At 37.2% G+C, this 19,869-nt stretch overlaps 1 protein-coding gene across 2 annotated transcripts in view; it reads right to left on the reverse strand.

The window, feature by feature from the left end:
• The window catches only part of LOC137628885 (uncharacterized), a 28,378-nt gene extending 17,064 nt beyond the window's left edge, over positions 1-11,314 (reverse strand). For both annotated transcript variants that reach the window (XM_068360139.1, XM_068360140.1), the window contains exons 1-4: positions 11,131-11,314; positions 5,707-5,877; positions 5,098-5,174; positions 4,656-4,778 (exon numbers count right to left, since the gene is read on the reverse strand). In XM_068360139.1, coding sequence (XP_068216240.1) covers positions 4,656-4,778; positions 5,098-5,174; positions 5,707-5,877; positions 11,131-11,167 — 408 coding nt within the window. In that variant the 5' untranslated portion in view covers positions 11,168-11,314. The remainder of the gene's footprint in view (positions 1-4,655; positions 4,779-5,097; positions 5,175-5,706; positions 5,878-11,130) is intronic.
• Positions 11,315-19,869: the final 8,555 nt, after the last annotated feature.

Below are 19,869 nucleotides of genomic sequence, written 5' to 3' on the forward strand. Positions count from 1 at the left end.
CTGAAATTCAATTTCCTCTAGAGTAACTATATTGCTTTAAAACATTAAAACACACTTCTGAATATGACAAATTTGAAATAATTTGTATTTTTCCTAAGTAATACGAACCTGTAGTTATTTATAGGGACATTCTTTCAGCAAAGCTGAAACTAGCCATAAGACTTTTTAGCAAGGTGGAACTACCCTAGCAGTAAGGGGTAGGAGGGAAGCCGGGGTACCCAACCACCCCTCTCACACACCTGTGTATTCAGATCACTTCTTGATTGCAAGCAGGACTTATTGGGGAACAGGTGTCAACAGGATTGTATTAGGAAAGATACAAATTATTTCCTAATTTAACATTTGTTCCTTCACTAACAAACCTTACATTATTTATAGGGATGACTCACCAAGTCCTGACCAACTGGCTGGTTATTGACCAAGAGTGCAAAGCACTGTTAGTGGCCTGAGCAATTCTGGTGAATGTCTGATGATAGCAGTGTGACTAGACTATGGAACATATTTTTAGAGATGTAAGAATCTAAAAAGTAACCAAAGACGTTACCCAATCCCACCTCGACAGGGGTAAGGGGACTTGACAAGCATATTGATTACTAGGTTACACAAGGGAAATGGTTATACCTGCAGACAGTGGAGATCAGCTTTGCAGAGTACCCTAAGAGCTGTTGCCCCAAAAGAGGGGGAGAAGATGAAGAAAAGAAAGAGCCAGTCATTCTTTGCCAATCATCCCAGACTTATCCTTGGTTAATTCTGACCTCACCATCTGCTACTTACTCAAGGAGCTCAAGGTGTTAAAAACCATTTATTGTGTACCCACCACAGGGGTAATGGAGAATATCTGCATGCGCCTGTGGGTCACGTCTTGCAAGAAGGTTGCGGTGAAGGTCAGAAACGCTTTCACCTTACCAATAGCATGGCCTGCCTCTCAAAGTAGCTGCTTCTAAACATTATGGGCTCTGGGTCACCTCTACGAGAAGGAGAGGTTTCAATGACTAGTATATGACAATGTGTGTCCCAGTCACAAATGAGATCCTTATGAGCCTCCTTTGACCCTCCTAGGGTTGGCTAAGCGTGCTGAACCTTAGGAGCAAGTTATTGTATCTTCCTCGTGGTATGGCCTCCATTTAATCACTAGTGTGGGAAGTAGGAATCAATGACTGGTATATGACCCTGTGGGTCTCAGTCACGAACGAGATCCTGATTGCCTCCTTTGAGCCTCATAGCATTGGCAAAATGTGCTGAACCATTGGGGTGAGCTATTGCATCTTCCTCAAAGTATGGCCTCGAGCCAATCACACGTTCATAAGCCATTGATCACGATGCAGAGGATTTCCAGTCCGGATGGCCTGAACCTGAGGTTCAAGCAGTCTAGAAAAAAGTTGATGTTACTTGGTTCCTCACCCTAAGTGAAACGTTGAAGGAGACCCATAGGGTACGCGTACTCTCCTGGTTGAGGGCAACACTGTGAGAGACCTGTCCTCGGGATCAGGAGAGGATCTGCTTTCTAGGGGTCTTTGTGGGGGGGAGGAACTCCGGGACAGAAGGAAGCAACCCATGTCCCGTAGAAGGGCTTTATTATCCGATTAGAGGTAAATAGGCTCAAACTCTGTGAAGAGCGATGATTGGAGACAAGGGAGAAGGTAAATCCTTCCAGTCTGTAGGAGATGCTCAAGGAACAAGCTAAAGTTTTCCACTGCCTAAATCTAAGAGCGGGATTCCCCTCGATGGCAATTTTGAGGGTCTATTACTGGAATAACACCCTCAAGAAGAGAGAGAAACTTTACCCGATCCTCACAACAGAGCATCTAGTCGTAAAGGAAGTCCTTAATGGGTTCTCCAATGTTGGGGAGGTGTCGCTAGATGTGACGTGACGTCTTGCCGGCGAAAAGTCTGATGGGCTAGCAGAGTCTCTTAATGAGACAAAACTGCCAACGAGATCTACTCAGTGGTGGGGAGAAGCCATTTTTTTTTCCTCGGAGGAATTGCTTGGAGGGAGATCAATAGGTGGAAGCAGTATTTCTCCTGCAGGAAGGTCAATGCTTGTCATTGATATCCACTCAGATTCCCAAAGGAAGGCCTCTAAACAGAGGCTGTTGGAGGATGTCTCCCACATTAGGGGTGGATTGGATAAAATCCAAACCCGTAGACAGGATACCCCAAAGGGGATACCATGTAGGTGCAGGAAGCGTTTCCCTCATACAGGAAAACAGACGAATCATTGCCATCCCAAAGGGCAAATCTTCCCGAGGGAAGAAGATATCTTCTAGGAGATTAAGAGATGTTATCATTCAAGCTCTAACCATAGTCCTGAGGATGTGTGGTACTGTATGTGGCAAACCCATTTTCTTTGGTACTTCCATAGGAAACTTAAAATCCAGGAAAAATGAGGAGATCACCTCCCTGGAAGAGATTCTCGTCTGGCAGCCTCTTTACCAGGAGTCTCTTGCTTGGATCTCATAGAGAACAAGAAGGAAGGATGATTCCTCGTGCCAAAGGACCTGGGACCTGGCTAGTCCTGAAGAGATTGAATTTGACAGGGACTGATACGGTCTTGTGGAACCCGCGGAAGTTTCTGCAAGCTGATGACCATGACTATAGATACCCATATTGGATATGACAGTCGGGTCTTTCCTTAGATTACTCCTATTCTCAAATCGTGGTAAACTCAAGGAGATGTCTCGGAGGAGCTGGAGACTGTTGCGATCAGTCAGTCATCCGAAGTCTTCGGAGATGGGGTGGCCTGTATGGGAAGCCATGTAGTAACTGTTTGATCGCAATACCTTTCCCTCGCATAACAGGGTTTGAAGGTCAAACTCGTTTCACGTGGAGAGTCTAAATCTGGGGACTTCTGGCCGAAGAAGCTTGGCGTTATCTTGGCAAACCGCATCTTCCCATGAGACCGGATGTTCCGATCACGAGGAGAAGAAAAAAAAAAAAAAAAAAAAAAAAAAAAGACCGCTTCCCATTTCCTAAAAGAAGATGGGAGAGACTATAAAGTATCTCTTGTAGCTTGGATGTGGACTCTCTGTCCTTGGCAAAGAACATGAGCCAAGTATTTCAAGCTCATGGGAAGGGTTTTCCATAACTTGAAAAACCTCACTCTTGGATGAGAAAGAAGATATTCCTTTCAAACAACTCCGGCAGAAGGGAGAGCTCCTGTTACGGAAGAGAGTCATTGTTAGAGTTCACGAATAAGAAATTCTCATGAAGGTTGGGCAAATATGTTTCCCCAGGAAAGGATTTCACGGATGGAGGCTGTAGTTATGGATGGAGGTTAAAGGTGCCCACACGAAGATCTGACGGTGTAATGTTCGACGCAGACCGGGAGTGCACAAGTCACCGACAACCTCTGGTGTTCTTGTAGGTTACCTATCCCTGGCCTGACCTGAATTATAGCAATTATGTTGCTACAGCTGTCGCATTAGACAACACTGAATTCAATTGTCTAAGAAGGAGAATGGGGGTGGGGCAGTAACCCTATGGGATTGATTATCTTGCTAGTCATCGTGAGCGTCTAGCTCATTATTGTTAACGTCCAGTTCGTGACCATAAGCATCTAGTTCGTGAACGTCTTCAAGAGCATTGAGATTGTGATGACCTTTGACCTTGTGATTGTGAGCGCTTAGCTCGTGACTCTGACCGTCTTCTAGAAGAGCATCAAGAGCATGATATCCTTCAATCTCATGATTGTGAATGTCTTCTAGAAGAAGAGCGTTGAGATCGTGATAACCTTCGAACTCTGTGGCGATCATTTGATCATCAAGTACGATGTCCTTTAGGTAATGGATAAAAAATATTTCAAGATCAGTAACAAGATTAACATACACCATTGATATAATAACTATAAAACGAGACATGTCAACCTGCTCTACCGAAAAGCATTCACAAAAAGTTTGAACTTGAAAAAAAAAAAAAATACTGTACAATATTGATGACCTGTCTTTTCAAATTATATATGATGAATAACCAGCCATAGCTCCCAGGTAAATACTATTCATAATTATACAGTACACAGCAGTGTATTGAAATGGTTTAGAAAAACTTCTTAATTATCAATTTAAATAAAGAATTATTAAAACCTGAAAAAAGTAAGAGTAGCAGACAGAAATAACCGTCGCACGAGAAAAGGATATGCTCTTATCGCACACACATCCTGCCAATCTCCCATGCAGTATTCTCAAAGGATAATGGCTCAGATCTTATTCGTCGTTACAGAATAAAAATTTTCACTTTAGAGTGGGAATGTCATTGTAGTTATTTTACATCTACTGACAGACTAAACTTTAGTACATGAACATGCGACATGGCTACAAAGTACTCTCTTGAAAAAATGGCTTTGGAGTAATCTCTTCAAAACATCACAGTTAAATAGTAATCTCCTAAAAACAATAAGGCTCAAAAGTAATTTCTTGAAAATGACATGGCTACCATGTAATCTCTAAAAAATCATTGCTAGAAAGTAATCTTAAAAACAATATGGCTAAAGAATAATCTCTCTAAAATACATGGCTAAAATGTTATCTGCATCAAAAGAAAATATCTAACTCACCAAAGTACTGTAATATCTTATAACAACATGGCTGAAAAGTAAGCTATTAAAAGCCATTTAACATATTACAGCATCTAAAAGAAAATGACTACACCAACTCCCTCACCTTCTCTTCGGAACCCATGTTGCCAGCCGATATTTCTACATAAATCTTTACTTTTCTTTCGGCGGCTTCCGTCGCACAATTTGTGGAAAGTCTGACGATTCCTTCTTGATAAACTGCTTCTACCTGGAAATGCATTTGGTTGAGGCAAAATTTGTATACAGATAAACCCTATAAAATCATGATAATTTAGATATGGGGTCATTCATTACAGATTTCATCTATAAAAACGAGTGTTAATTCTTTCTGTATCACTATGAATACCAGAGGGAATATTACCTCCCTATACAGGGGGGAAAAACAAAACCTATATATACAGAATTGGGATTTAGAGGAAGGTAGGTCATATAGAAATTGTAAACAGGATTTCACAAGACAATATAGAAAGCAGTTCTTAAAAAATAAAAAGTTGGCTCCGCCTCAGCAACAGCGACCACACACATACCTGGCCCGTCTTGGTCTCCCCAGCTGCATTAATCACCCAATCCCACGCTTCCTCGCCAAATGCGGTCTTACATGATGCTATGGTGGAAAAACAATAAGAACAATTAGAGCAAGTATCGAGTCCTCAAGAAAAACATTGGCCAAATTATAAAGTTATGTTAGCTTACATCTATATTAGTATATTATTCATATTTAAAAAAAAAAAAAAAAAGTATTGCTCTTCCAATACAGTGCAACTAATTTTATGCAAAAGGATATTTATATACCAACGGTTGTATTTTGAGGACTACAAATCCTCTTAAAATCCGTAACATCTTATTAATCAACAATTATTAAACAAAAAACAATACATTTACATACTTCCTTCGGTAAGTGACAACTAACAAATACTGTACTCAACTTACAAAAGAAGACAGTAATCAAAATTACACCCATTTTTAGCGTGATCTTAAAATCTCAAATCTCTGTATGCACACCCACATTTCAATGTTCCCGCAAACCAATCATCCAATCTATTCAACTTGCAGATTGCCTTAAGGAATCAACAAACACATCCCAAGACTACTGACCATTCTTAAAAAAGACTTTCAGGAAAGGAAACAAAGATTACCAGGATTAATAAGATTTGCACTCCGGAACACAACTTTCTCGTCGAATATTTTCCGATGGTTCTCATTAAGCCAGGCAATTTGAGGAGGCACTTTATCCACAACACAAATCGTCGACGCTAGGTCCTTCGCGATCAATTCCCCGACGATGTGTCGACCTATGAATCCGCATCCTGGAAGAATTGGAAAGAAAAATTTCATGCCGGAGGTGATTGATAATTGAAGGTTTGTGTATATTAAGAGTACATTACTGAAGAGTATCAAGTATTACACAACAGCATGGAGCCACATTATTGTATACTTTTAATGTATATTGTACTGTATTAATATTTCATCCTAAAATTATTCAATTTAATACAATCTTCCCTAATAAAAAGTAGTCCTTAATTACCGTTTTAAAGGAAAATGCTTACGGTATATGTAATCATGTGTACAGTGCTATCTCAAAATAATCAGTGGACCAAGAACGTGAACCAATACGGAATAATGAGAGAACAAGATACCACACAGAATACAACTTTGTAAACGTGAAAGAAAAATATCAAAGAATTGAAAAACGTTGCACCATACTCCCATGGTACCCGAATACAACATGAAATACATCAAGTTATGCCATTATCCTGGGTGACCATAGAGATGACCGTTCTACTGAACTAGATACTGCATCATCTGCTGCTAAATATGGTAATGTGTAAGATGCATCTCATGTAATATGCAGGTAGTGGGGTCACCTTCATCCCACACTCCCCCACCTCTACCATCAGGTGATACATCCAAGGTCGATGATTCACACAATTGATTTTGTAATGGCATACAATATGTTACGGTGAACAGGATATTTTGTCAATATTTCCTTCTAAAGAAATCATTACATGGATATTCAAGATTATGACTAATAATGATGAAAATAACATTGCACTGTACACTGATTATTAGTATTGAGGTATTACTAAGGTGTTTATAAGTAGTAACTTGCCTTTTTGACAAAGCTAGTGCCCTATATAGAGTTTGAGCACCATTAAACAGTTCTCAATACCAATTTGAAAATGTTCAAAATTAAAATAATAAACTCAAACATCGTCACGCTAATTCATGACAATCTCTCTCTCTCTCTCAAAAAATAAAGATTCTGACTCAAATTTCCCCCTCTGCATAAAATGTTAACAAAACCAGGAGCAAATGTGACAAAATTGAATATAGCTGAAATTACATGCAGGCTTTTGTGGGTAACCTTAGTCAGGATAATGTCAACAGCTGGGGAATCTTTTTTAATGGGAAAATCTATGTAAAGAAATAAAAAATAACTTTGGCCTCCCTTCAAAATGCATATCTTATCAAAACCTTTAAAGGTACTAACAAAGAAATCACATCACTTTGACAATCAATAGAACATTTTTTTAAGAGAAGTTACTGTACATAAATAGGTAACGATACCAAAGGATAGGGGTATCGTTAACTAAAGTACCCAAGTCATCAGAGATGCAACTTTTCATCTCAACACACCTCAAGGCTTTAAAACCAAACTGGGGCGTACCGTAATCATCTAATCAATTAGCTGATGATTTCCCAGTTTCTAATAAAACTAGTTAACTCCTTCCTTGCACATCACATGCAAGTCTTGGCCTTTCCACTTTTCTACAACCTTTTTCATATACTTTTGAATATTTACTTTACCTGTCAATATTTCATGGTAGATGCTTAAAATTTGAAATGCCACTGTCAAACCACACTACAATACCGTGATTTACTAATAAAATTATGACAATTCACATACTTTTAGTCGATATCTACAAAATACAGTGTTCTACAAACAAGTACATGTATAGAGGTACAGTATTAAGTAACAAAATTTCTAACCTATGAACAATCTTCAACAACAATAAGGCTTGCATTGTTATAATTTGATATTGAAATCAATGTCTTTTCCCTTTGCAACACATTGAAATACAATGGAAGGTTACTTTCTATCACCAACCCATTTCTATCACAACAAACACAATTACTCTTTAGGTATGGTAAGCAGCTCTTCTAGAAACTCGTCACTCCAAAATAAAACCATTGTTCTCTTGTTGTGGATAGTTCCATAGCTTCTGTACCATGTTATTTCACTGTCTTACAGTAGAGTTTCTTGCTTGAGGGTACAATCGGGCACACTATTCAATGTTATTTCCCTTCCTTTTGTTTCTTTAACGTTTTCATAGTTTATATACAAGATTTATTCTAATATTGTTACTGTTCTTGAAATATTTAATCTTAATCGTTAATTTCTTCTCTTGTAGTTTCATTATTTCCTTTCCTCACTGGGCTACTTTCCCTGTTGGAGCCATTCGGCTTATAGAATCATCCTTTTCCAACCAAGGTTGCAGGTTAGCAAATAATAATAATGATAATAAAATATGCATCATTGCAAAAACCTAATCTACAATGTACTTGAATGATCTGGCAGAAATGTATCAAAATTCATTGCATCTAACTGTCCTTTCAGCTAAACATCATTTAAGATGTAGTATGACTTGTCACGTATATCCAAATACAACCTAACCTATAACAGGTCTCGTGAATCCCAACAGAAAAAGGTTCCCGAGGCCTAGACCTATGCCTAACGTGCCTACGCTGATTAAGAAAAGCGCACAGTTTTCCAAAAGATGTTTAGAACACCAGACACTAAACAAGTCATAAAACTCATTTCTAATCTTACCAATCGTGAATTATATAACCTAGGCCTACATAATACATTAAGGTACAGTGGAACCTCTACATATGATTGTCTTTACATACGATTGTTCCAACATCTGAAGTAAAATTCCATCAAATTTTAGTCTCGGCACCCGAAGTCATGCTCCAACATCCAATGTAGATCTTGTTTACGCCGGTAAATGGCAGCACGTAAGAGGGACGCCATCAAGCGTCAAGTGCTCTGTTCTTGTGTGTATCGTGTGGTTGTCCTCTGTTTGGTTTGTTATTAACAGTGCTTATGTCTCATAAGTTAACTGCGATTATTTCACTCACTACTACTGTAATTTAAGGGCTGCCTTTCTAGTACAGCACTGCAAGGGAACACTAATCTCCACAACACCTTCACAGTCATTTTATCGTATATATTCCAAGGCACTCGGCATTTCACACCGCATATTGCTTGTTTACTGTCAAATCCACATTATCAAATTTGGAACAAGAAAGCCTTCAGTTTTCTCTTGAGTCTTAATATCTTCGGTCTTTTGGATGTCTAGTGGGAGCTTATTACATAAGTCTTGGGGCCGCATATTTGAAAGCTGTTGAACCTACTGTAGACATATATCTTGGTTCCAAAAACTTGAAAACATCTTAAATATTCTGCAATATCAATAATTTCAGAAGGATATGACCTTGTACTTTGAAAAGTTTGGCTTTCCAACAGTAGACGTTCTAAATTTAATGTTTCTAATAGTCCTTTCTGCTATATGGCCTTATAAGATGTAGTCTAACTCGTCCTTGGCATCACAGTACAACCTAACCTATTCTATGATTTTAACATAGTGGTATAATGTTAAAAAAAAAAAAAACTATTCACTCGCAATAATAATAAATATTTTCTAAACATCTTTGTTACTGAAAAAAAAAATACATAATTCATTATTCATCCAATTCGATAAATATGATCACCACGGGTTTGGGAAAGCCTATATACCTATCAGCTGAGTCATCAGCAGCCATTGCCTGGCCCTCCTGGGTTCTAGCTTGGGTGGAGAGGGGGCTTGGGCACTGATCATATGTATATATAGTCAGTCTCTAGGACATTGTCCTGCTTGATAGGGCAATGTCGCTGTCCCTTGCCTCTGCCATTCATGAGCAGCCTTTAAATCTTAAAACAGTGATCTAAGTTTAAACCTATGCACCCCTAAGCTAGCATATCTTCCAATTAGGCACATTTAGCCAAGGAAATGTAATAAAACAATTATGTCACTATCGCAGGACGTTACACAGACATCTTTACCTGACTTTGCAACAAATGGTTTTATGTTGAACAATCTTATCAGTCTTTTTATAGTTTATATACTGAATATCTGTGATAATGTTATCATTGTTTTTAAAATATTTATATTTCAATTGTTCATTGCTTCTCATATCACTCATTTATTTCCTTATTTCCTTACCTCCCTGGGCTATTTTTCCCTATAGGGGACTTGGGCTTATAGGATCCTGATTTTGCACTTAGGGTTGTAGCTCAGCTATTATTATCAATAATAATAATAATAATAATAATAATAGAAGATGATATTACTAAAGTAATTAAGCCAGCCGAGGTAACTTCAAGACAATAACACTACATAAATTTAAATAAAAATATGATTAAAACTATCAAAGCTAACATCTAGACTACACCTAACTGCCCATATACACAGCGTCAGCAATGGTGGTGTAATTGCTGAAACGACGACCCAGCAAGCATTGATTATATAGAGCAAGGTGGTGGCCAATGTGGTAACATCCCTGACTGTTGAACGCCAGATTGAGGTTCGAGTCCCACTCAGACTCGTTAGTTTCTTTGGTCGCTGCAACCTCACCATCCTTGTGAACTAAGGATGGGGGGATTGGGAGAGCCTATAGGTCTATCTTCTGAGTCATCGGACGCCATTGCCTGGCCCTCCTTGGGCCTAGATAAAGTTAGCTTTATTTTGAGTAACAAAGGAATCTAATCTAGCTTGTAGGCTTCTCATATGCTGGAGAGACTAGGCCTAGTAGGCTTATATTATTCTATAGGAAATCAGCACACACACAACTAGAGCATGATCTCGCTGCTGATGAATGTGCACATTTAGAAAGTAATAGGACTACTTCAAGATTTAAACCAACAAACTGGCAAAAAAAAAAAAAAAAAAGGCCCCCAAAAAAAAAAGGCCCAGAGTAGGCCTATACACTAAATCTATAACACAGCTTCTCACATGGCTTATAGTAATTATTAAAATGCATATCTTATGAAACTAAAGACGTCATAAAACTGGTTTTTAATTTAACCAATGGTGCATTACGTAACATAGGCCTACACCAACCTAAGCTAGGCCTATTGACCTGCTATGGCGGTCTCCAGCCAAATTCAATGATAGAAAATTTCACTTAACCGTAAATAATCAATAATGTATTCAATATAATTTGTATTTCCTATTTGCACAGAGGTAATTAGGAAATTAATTACTTGTAAATAACGATCAACATGGCTATAGGGCTATGACAGTTCAAGACACCTCGCTACATTAAACACTTTGACTAAACACGATGTATCATATATTACGCATTTATTGGAAATAAATAGTAATCAACAGCAATTAGAAGATGAAATAATTACAATAAATACATATATATCAACACCAATCACCCACGAAGTCAACTGGAGAGAGAGAGAGAAGGATAGAGCAAGCAAAACTTCGAAGGATTCTCCTTCCTTTTACCTCCAAGCACGAGAACTTTGGGTTTTTCCTCCGCCATGAGTGGGGTCCTAAATTAATCCTGAAGGAGGGAGGGAAGCCGACGTGACGAGGAAAGTGGATCCTTTTGTCCTTTAAGCGAAAAATCGGCACTGTGGAGCTTTAGTGTTCGACGGTGTACAGTAAGTGACGAAAGTGGTAAGCAGGTCTGGGTGGGGAGTTGCCTGCGGGGAGCATTTAAGATGCGCTGTTTCGTCATGGAATTGAGTCATTTTCCACAGTTTTCATGTTAATAAGTATCCATATTCATCAATTATGTTACAATAGAGAACTACAATTATATAATATTACTTAAATTCGTCGTTAAAGACAAATTTCATGGGTTTGGGATCATCAATGCAGTTGCCATGTCATATTTATTCGACGTCAGATTTTGGTGCCAGATTTGAAATTATTCAAAGGATTGTATTAACAAATTTATTAAATTGATACGTTTTAAATACTTATTAAAATAATTTTGAGTGAATAAAGTCATAAAGAAATAGGTGGTTTATTGATTTTCTCCCCAATAAACCGAATTTACGGAAACCATGCGTTGGTATCAGACCTCTCCAAGTTATCTACATTTCATTGGCTATCAACTTTAAGTCATTTACACTTGTCCCCTCATCGCCTTAATATTTAGGTGAAATAAGCATCCATTCATTGTTGTAATTGATGTCTTTATCATCTTTGATATCAATTTTATTTTAAATACACTATTATTGACTGAAGGGCGTAGGCTGATTTTGTCAAAGTGCCTATGTATCTCAAATACGATGGTCGCGTAATGTAGATATAATTAAGCTCATATATATATATATATATATATATATATATATATATATATACTTGTGTATGTGGAATTGTGTTCTTAGGCCTAAACCCATGATATGTTATGTATGCTAGAGCCTGTATTTATGCAAGCAAGCACGCACAGTCAATAAAACATAATGTACATAATGTAAACGTTTAAATGAGAATAAAAAAGTAGCTAAAGAGAGAAAAAAAGAGTTAATTAAGCTACAGAATCTTACGAATCAGTCTCAAATTCCTGGCCATGAACATGAAATAATTATATACAACAAACGAAGATCTAAATCGTTGAAACTTGAAATTACAGTTTTAATGGCCAGGGAAGTCGATATAGCTGAAGAGGCAACTGAACTACAATGATTCGTTTGATAACTGTTCATCTGTGGAGCGGGGAAACGGATTTTAAAGGTGACGAACCTACGCCACGGGAACTGAACACTCAACCTGAACATGACGGAATAATAACGCACCAAGTCTTGGTGCAGCACGCAGAGAAGAAGAGGAAGTTCAGCAGGAGGCTCTCTCTCTCTCTCTCTCTCTCTCTCTCTCTCTCTCACATACACACAAAACTATATATATATATATATATATATATTCCTGTTACGCTGAGCTTTCCCCCATCCATTGGATAGGAGGGACAGGGAATAATCATACCATGGTGATATAGTGGTGCGTGTGTGTGCATGCCTTTCTAAATACTTAGCTGTTATTTTTGACAGATACGTACACTGGTAACTAAATAATGTGTGTGAGTTATAATGAAGTTTGTGGAATTACATAATTGAATACTCTCTCTCTCTCTCTCTCTCTCTCTCTCTCTCTCTCTCTCTCTCGTGTGTATTAAAATATTTCTCCGACAATGTCATGCATAAATATGGCTTAATTGTGTTATCCTTTGTAAGAACATACTGAAATACACAAAAAGACTACTACAACACTACTGTAGCATATAACCGAAATATGCACCTTTCGAATCTTGTTCATACGAAAAACAAAAATATATACTTGCGCCATATTTAAATAACATCGCAAAATTTCAGGTCAGAGTCCTTTCATACAAATGGTAGTAAAATGTAAAGTTTACGATTACAATACATTAAATTCGAAGCATGCACACTCACGCAAAAACAAATGCATGAAAGTTGAAATCTAAAAAGTACAGAACAGTATATTAGTACCACAACACCAGATCTCCTGTCACCGGATGTAGCAAAGAGAGACAGAAAGGAAACGTGGTTGATAAAAAGACATAACCAGACGGGTTCTGAGTGACACAATCTCTGAAGGTTTTGCCAGATACTGAATTTTGAATAACTTCATACTTGTCCACATAATCACATACAGTATGTTTGTGTATGGAAGAGTTACACACACACACACACACACACACACACACACACATATATATATATATATATATATATATATATATATATATATATATATATATATCTCTCTCTCTCTCTCTCTCTCTCTCTCTCTCTCTATATATATATATATATATATATATATATATATATATATATATATATATATATATATATATATATATATATACAAACATCAGCAACAAATGGAGCCGTTCCTAATCCATTGCAGGACAAAGGCCTCGGATATGTCCTTTATCTGTGGTTTGGCTATTTACAACGCTACGCAGGCTACTGTGGATTGGTGATGGTGGGAGTTTTGCCTGATGCTCACAACAAACCAAGATAATATGGGTGGCCCTGACTAGCACAGCTTTGATGGAGAGAGAGAGAGAGAGAGAGAGAGAGAGAGAGAGAGAGAGAGAGAGAGAGAGAGAGAGGTAAACATTAATTCCAATGAAAAAGATATTAAGAGGTAAACCGTGAGATAGATATTACAAATAATGGCATAAAATAGAAGTTAAAGAAAAAGTAGACTGAAAATGAAATTGCATAAATGAAACGGTATAAAGATTATCAATAGATTTAGAAAATGTTGTTGAAATAGATACTTTTAAATACTATTAAAGATTAAGCACACAGTTACACATATCTACTCCTAAGATCTGTTGCAAGAGTCTGCAATTGTTTTAGAAAATTATACTCTTATATTCATAGACGGTCATCTATACAAATATTTTTTTACTTTTTATAAAGTCCTTATAGAATCATTCTTTCTATCAGCCTGCATTGCTTTCCTCATAGTTAGATTTAACAAGCAAACTCCACTTCTATAAAGGTGTGTTTTGATCAATAAACCATTCATACCTTCTTGAGATCCTTCTCTTCTTTTCCAAAACTTTAGCAAGGAACCTGCTGCCTTCCTTGCTTCCCGTAACGGTGTGCGAGTCCCGAGTCCCTTCATACGCCTGTACAGAAAGCCCACTGGTATCACGTCGAACACACTTACACAAATGGCGCCATTCATCACAATCTTTTGCTTTCCATATATCAAGTTTTTTTTTTTATTCCAAGAGATCTCTAACATATTATTATTATCATTATTATTATTATTATTATTATTATTATTATTAGCAAAGCTACCACCCTAGTTGGAAAAGCAAGATGCTATAAGCCCAAGGGCTCCAATAGGGAAAAATAGCCTAATGAGGAAAGGAAATAAGGAAATAAATAAATGATGAGAATAAATTAACAATATATCATTCTAAAAACGGTAACAACGTCAAAACATATGTCCTATATAAACTATTAACAACGTCAAAAACAAATATGTCATATACTAAAAGACTCATATCAGCCTGGTCAACATAAAATAATTTTCTCCAACTTTGAACTTTTGAAGTTCTACAGATTCAACTACAGATTAGGAAGATCATTCCACAACTTGGTAACAGCTGGAATAAAACTTCATTCTCTATTCCTGGAACTCACATCTACTGTAGCTTAGCTTTTACTTCCTCGTTTTCATATCAATATTCATCTTTTGGCGCGCGCGCGCGCGCACACACACACACACACAATTAATGTTCACATATGCATTTATCTTTTTTTTTTATCGAATCCTGGGAATATTTTCACGAAACTTCTGAGCGCTAATTAACAAATCACTATAAAAAAATAACGTTTATTTGTTTGTTCCTCAATTCAAAAGAGACTATGAACTTTAATCATTCGAAGCCAAAGGTTATGGGGGGAAAAGCTTTAATTGGGAAAATAAGCAAAAAAGAAAAAAAACATTCACATGTAATATACGTATGAAATTAACGTTCATACTCGTGTATGTATGAATATAATAGGTATATTTAACTAATATCACGTACGCATGTCTGTAATATTTATATGTGTACGCCTATGTGTAGCTATATTGACTATTAATGTTAGATAGGGGAGTTTTCATTATCGAGGCATGATATGATAGGCCCATAATAGAGAAAAGCATAGATAAATAAAAAGAAAAGTTTAGGCCTACGTGTCGAAACGTTTGGAAATTAATGTTTGAAAGAACAGAACAGGAAATAAGTATTTGGTTCAGCTAAGACCTACAAAAAGAATAATGTTAAAACAGATTAGAGAGCAAGTTAAAAAAAGAATCAAAGGAAATGGAAAGCTGAAGGCTAACAATTAAGGTAGGCCTACAACGATGAGCCAAAGAAACTCTTTAAAGACCTCTTGGTGATGCTTATATGAGGGCAACGCTGACGCTAATTGCACGTAGGCCTATGCCTAATAATTATTTTCAGACCATAGACCCATTGAATATGTCTAAGGTTTGGATATAAAATTACTACCGCCAATCATATATAAAAATAGACTACATATTTCTTCATTTGAATTGATAAATTTACTCTATTTTATAGAATATATGCCTACAGAGAAGCATTCGTTTATAGTGTAAGTATGAAGTGTAGGCTCATGTGTGTATGGGAGTATCCTTTTATAGAGCCTGCCCCCCCCCCCCCTCTCTCTCTCTCTCTCTCTCTCTCTCTCTCTCTCTCTCTCTCAAGAAAGGAATGTGACAACTGTGACATGTAACACAGTAATTACTTTCACAATACCCTAAACGCAGATGTACAGTAGACCCAAACCGAAATAGGCGAGGAGTGGCCATCTCTTAAAGAAGCACGTGTCAGACGGACGCCCACGAAGCATTTGGTGAATATTTCGTCGTTTGAGAAATATTTATTGACTCTTTTAAAAGTTACCTTTGTATTTTGATTCTGAAATAAGACGGTAAATGATAGTAAGCTTCTTAAAATGTATTACGTTTTATCAGTTGCATCTGACTTATTTTAGTATATATATATATATATATATATATATATTTTTTTTTTTTTTTTTTCATTTCCTAAATTGCATTCCTAAATTTTGAAATCAGGAGTGGTCAAATATCTTGATAATTGAATATATTTAAAATTACAAAAAGAATATATCAATAAGGGTAGTGGTTAAAGGTATAATTAAAAATAAAGCTATAAAAATATGTTGATTATAAGTTTTGAGAAATATTAAGTTGATTATCTGCTTTAAGTAAAAACTCAAGATTGTAACAGAGAGAGGAGAGAGAGAGAGAGAGAGAGAGAGAGAGCAGTAGCCCCACCTATCTCGAAAGAAACCTTATTTCATTAGACTCATGTCAGTCTTCGAGCTATCCACCATAACTAACAAGATGAGAATTTACCTGATTTCCTAATGTATAAAAACCAGAACCAACATTAGCCGAAAGGTTTGAATGCCAAATCTCTATTAATTCCACATAATTATTATCCCCTTCGAGAAGTCACAAACCTGGTGGGATCCAATAGTCGCAAGTCGGTCTCATTTCCGGTCGTGAGCTGGTTTTGATAAAGCTCTTGGGAACTTGCTAAAAGAACCGGTTACTTGGTAACTCCATATCCAATTTAAGGACCCATGGTCCATGGACCAAGGAGCAGAGTCCTGGCAGAGCCTTATATGAGAAGATAGGACCAAGCTTAGTTCCTCTAGGAGGTAGGACTAGGCTTGAAACCTCTACGAGGTAGGCCTAAGCTTGGATCCTCTAGGAAGTATGACTAAGCTTGGCTCCTCTAGTAGGTAGGACTAAGATTAAACTCCCCTAGAAGCTAGGCTTAAGTTTGGCTTCCTCTAAGAGATAGGCCTAAGCTTGGTTCCACTAGAAGGTAGGACTAAGCTTGTCTCCTGTAGGAGGTAGGACTAAGCTTGGCTCCACTAAGAGGTAGGACTAAACTTGGCTCCTCTGGGTGGTAGTACTAAGTTAGGCTCCTCTAATAGGACTAAGGTTGTCTCCCCTAGGATGTATGACTAAGCTTAGCTCCTCTATGAAGTAGGACTAAGCTTGGCTCCTACAGGAAGTAGGACTAAGCTTGGCTCCTATAGGAGACAGAACTAAGCTTGGCTCTGGTAGGAGGTAGGACTAATCTTGATTCCTCTAATAAGAATAATCTTGGTTCCTCTAGGAGCTACGACTAAGTTTGGCTCTTCTAGGAGTTACAAAGTTTTGGGTCCTCTAGGTGCTAGGGCTAAGTTTGGCTTCTCTAGGAGGTAGGACTAAACTTAGCTTCTCAAAGAAGTTAGACTAAGCTTGGCTCCTTTAAGAGGTAGGATTAAGCTTGGGTCCTCTGGGTGGTAGGACTAAGTTTGGCTCTCTCTAAGAGGTGGGACCAAACTTTGTTCCTCTAGGAGATAGTATTAAGCTTGGCTCCAGTAAGAATGTCTTGGAAGGCATTTAGAATAATAATTAACAGATTCGAGAAGTATAAGATTGTCTTGTGGTAATTCAGGTAAGTCCCCCCTAAAAGGTCCAGAGAGAGAGAGAGAGAGAGAGAGAGAGAGAGAGAGAGAGAGCTGCATACTTTACAGGTGCATCCTTGCTAAAAAATAATTACCCTATAATTCCTCTTTTATTTAGTTATGCCTGGAAATACAATCTCTCTCTCTCTCTCTCTCTCTCTCGCTCTCTCTCTCTCTCTCTCTCTCTCTCTCTCTCTATATATATATATATATATACACACACACACACATATATATATATATATATATACACACACACACACATATATATATATATATACATATATCTATCTATCTATCTATCTATCTATATATATAAATATATATATATATATATATAACATACATATATCTATCTATCTATCTATCTATCTATCTATATATATATATATATATATACTGATACTACACTTGATCTATTTTTAGTTTTTTATAGTGTTATCTGCAAATACTTCTCGTCTGATTCATTACTGATAAAAGTAAATACATTTTCTCTTGATAACAATAACTACGATTTCAGCTTGATAACGTTAATCAACCTAAAACACATAAACACAAGAGCCAAGTTTTCCCAAAGCCTGGGTGAGCCCGTCGGGTGAGTGGTACAGCACTTGGCTCACATTTGTACAAACAAACAAATAGGTGGGTGGCCGGATTTTGTATTATGATAATGATTATAATGATAATTGTTGTTATTAGCAATGGTTATTATGTTCATTCAAATGTGTGTTTTTTTAGTTTATTTTTTTTTTGAAGTTTTTAAAATCTAAATATTACGAGTTCTCTCCCCCCCCACACACACACACATTTTATATATATATATATATATATATATTACATTTCATAAGCGAGAATATACGCACGAGTAAGTTAATGAAGAGAGAGAGAGAGAGAGAGAGAGAGAGAGAGAGAGAGAGAGAATAATACTTTATTGAGAATTTGGATAATATTGTCTTTTATCTATTACGGTTGAAAGAAATCTTCGCATAAACCGTTATTAGAAGTAGTGCATAAGCAAGACCTCCCGCTTGGGTCCGATATAATAAAAAGCGTAACGGTTTTTATATTGAATTCCCACCCCCACCTCTCTCTCTCTCTCTCTCTCTCTCTCTCTCTCTCTCTGACGTTTTGGTACACAAAATAAACGTTTTCCTTAGACCGATTTTACTTCATCAGTTTAAAAACCACAGCGTCTTCAGGCATCTTTCTTGTCGATCAAATTATTCTTCCTGTCGGCAAAAATCGGAATTTCAATTAAATTCTCTAATTAACAGAGTTTTCAAGCTAGTGTTTGCTCGCTGACAGTTGACATGGCTGGCAATTGGCTACTGGTAGTACCTGGTACCTGGTACCTGGAAACAATTCCTCATCCAGCCTCAAACTTCGTTGTATATTTAACATTATCAACTTTTCTTCTGATTATTTTCCTTCTCGTATAGCAATAATATAGATTGATGAAAACTTAAGAATCATAACTGACCAAATCTTTCCACACTTAATCATGGATGAGTGATCTCTCTCTCTCTCTCTCTCTCTCTCTCTCTCTCTCTCTCAGATAATTTTCAAATTATTAATAATTTCAGTCAAAATTAATTTGGAAGTGGATTGGTTCTAAGGAAAACTGTACACTTCAGTCTAATCTTCATCCAAAGTTGCCTGCCTTGCTTCTCTCATCTTATCATTATCCGTTCCTTTCTTTTTATTGTTTCACTATCCACACTAGGCCTAACATTGCAGGTAGTGGATTGGCCAGGGCACCAGCCGCCCGTTGAAATACTACCGCCAGAGAGTTACGAGGTCCTTTGACTGGCCAGACAGTACTACATTGGCTCCTTCTCTCTGGTTACGGTTCTTCCTCTTTGCCTACACATACACCGAATAGTCTGACATATTCTTTACATATGCTCCTCTGTCCTCATATACTTGACAACGCTGAGATTACTAAAAAAAAAATTTTCACTCCAGGGGTTAACTACTGCACTGTATTTGTTACAGTGGCTACTTTTCTCTTTAGCGGTGGTAAGCAGCTCTTCTAGGAGAAGGAGACTCCAAAATCAAACCTTTATTCTCTAGTCTTGGGTAGTGCTATAGCCTCTGTACCATGGTCTTCCACTGTCTTGGGTTAGAGTTCTCTTGCTTGAGGGTACACTCAGGCACACTATACTATCTGATTTCTTTTCCTCTTGTTTTGTTA

Source organism: Palaemon carinicauda, chromosome 36 (genome assembly GCF_036898095.1).
Source record: "Palaemon carinicauda isolate YSFRI2023 chromosome 36, ASM3689809v2, whole genome shotgun sequence".
Lineage (NCBI taxonomy): Eukaryota > Metazoa > Arthropoda > Malacostraca > Decapoda > Palaemonidae > Palaemon > Palaemon carinicauda.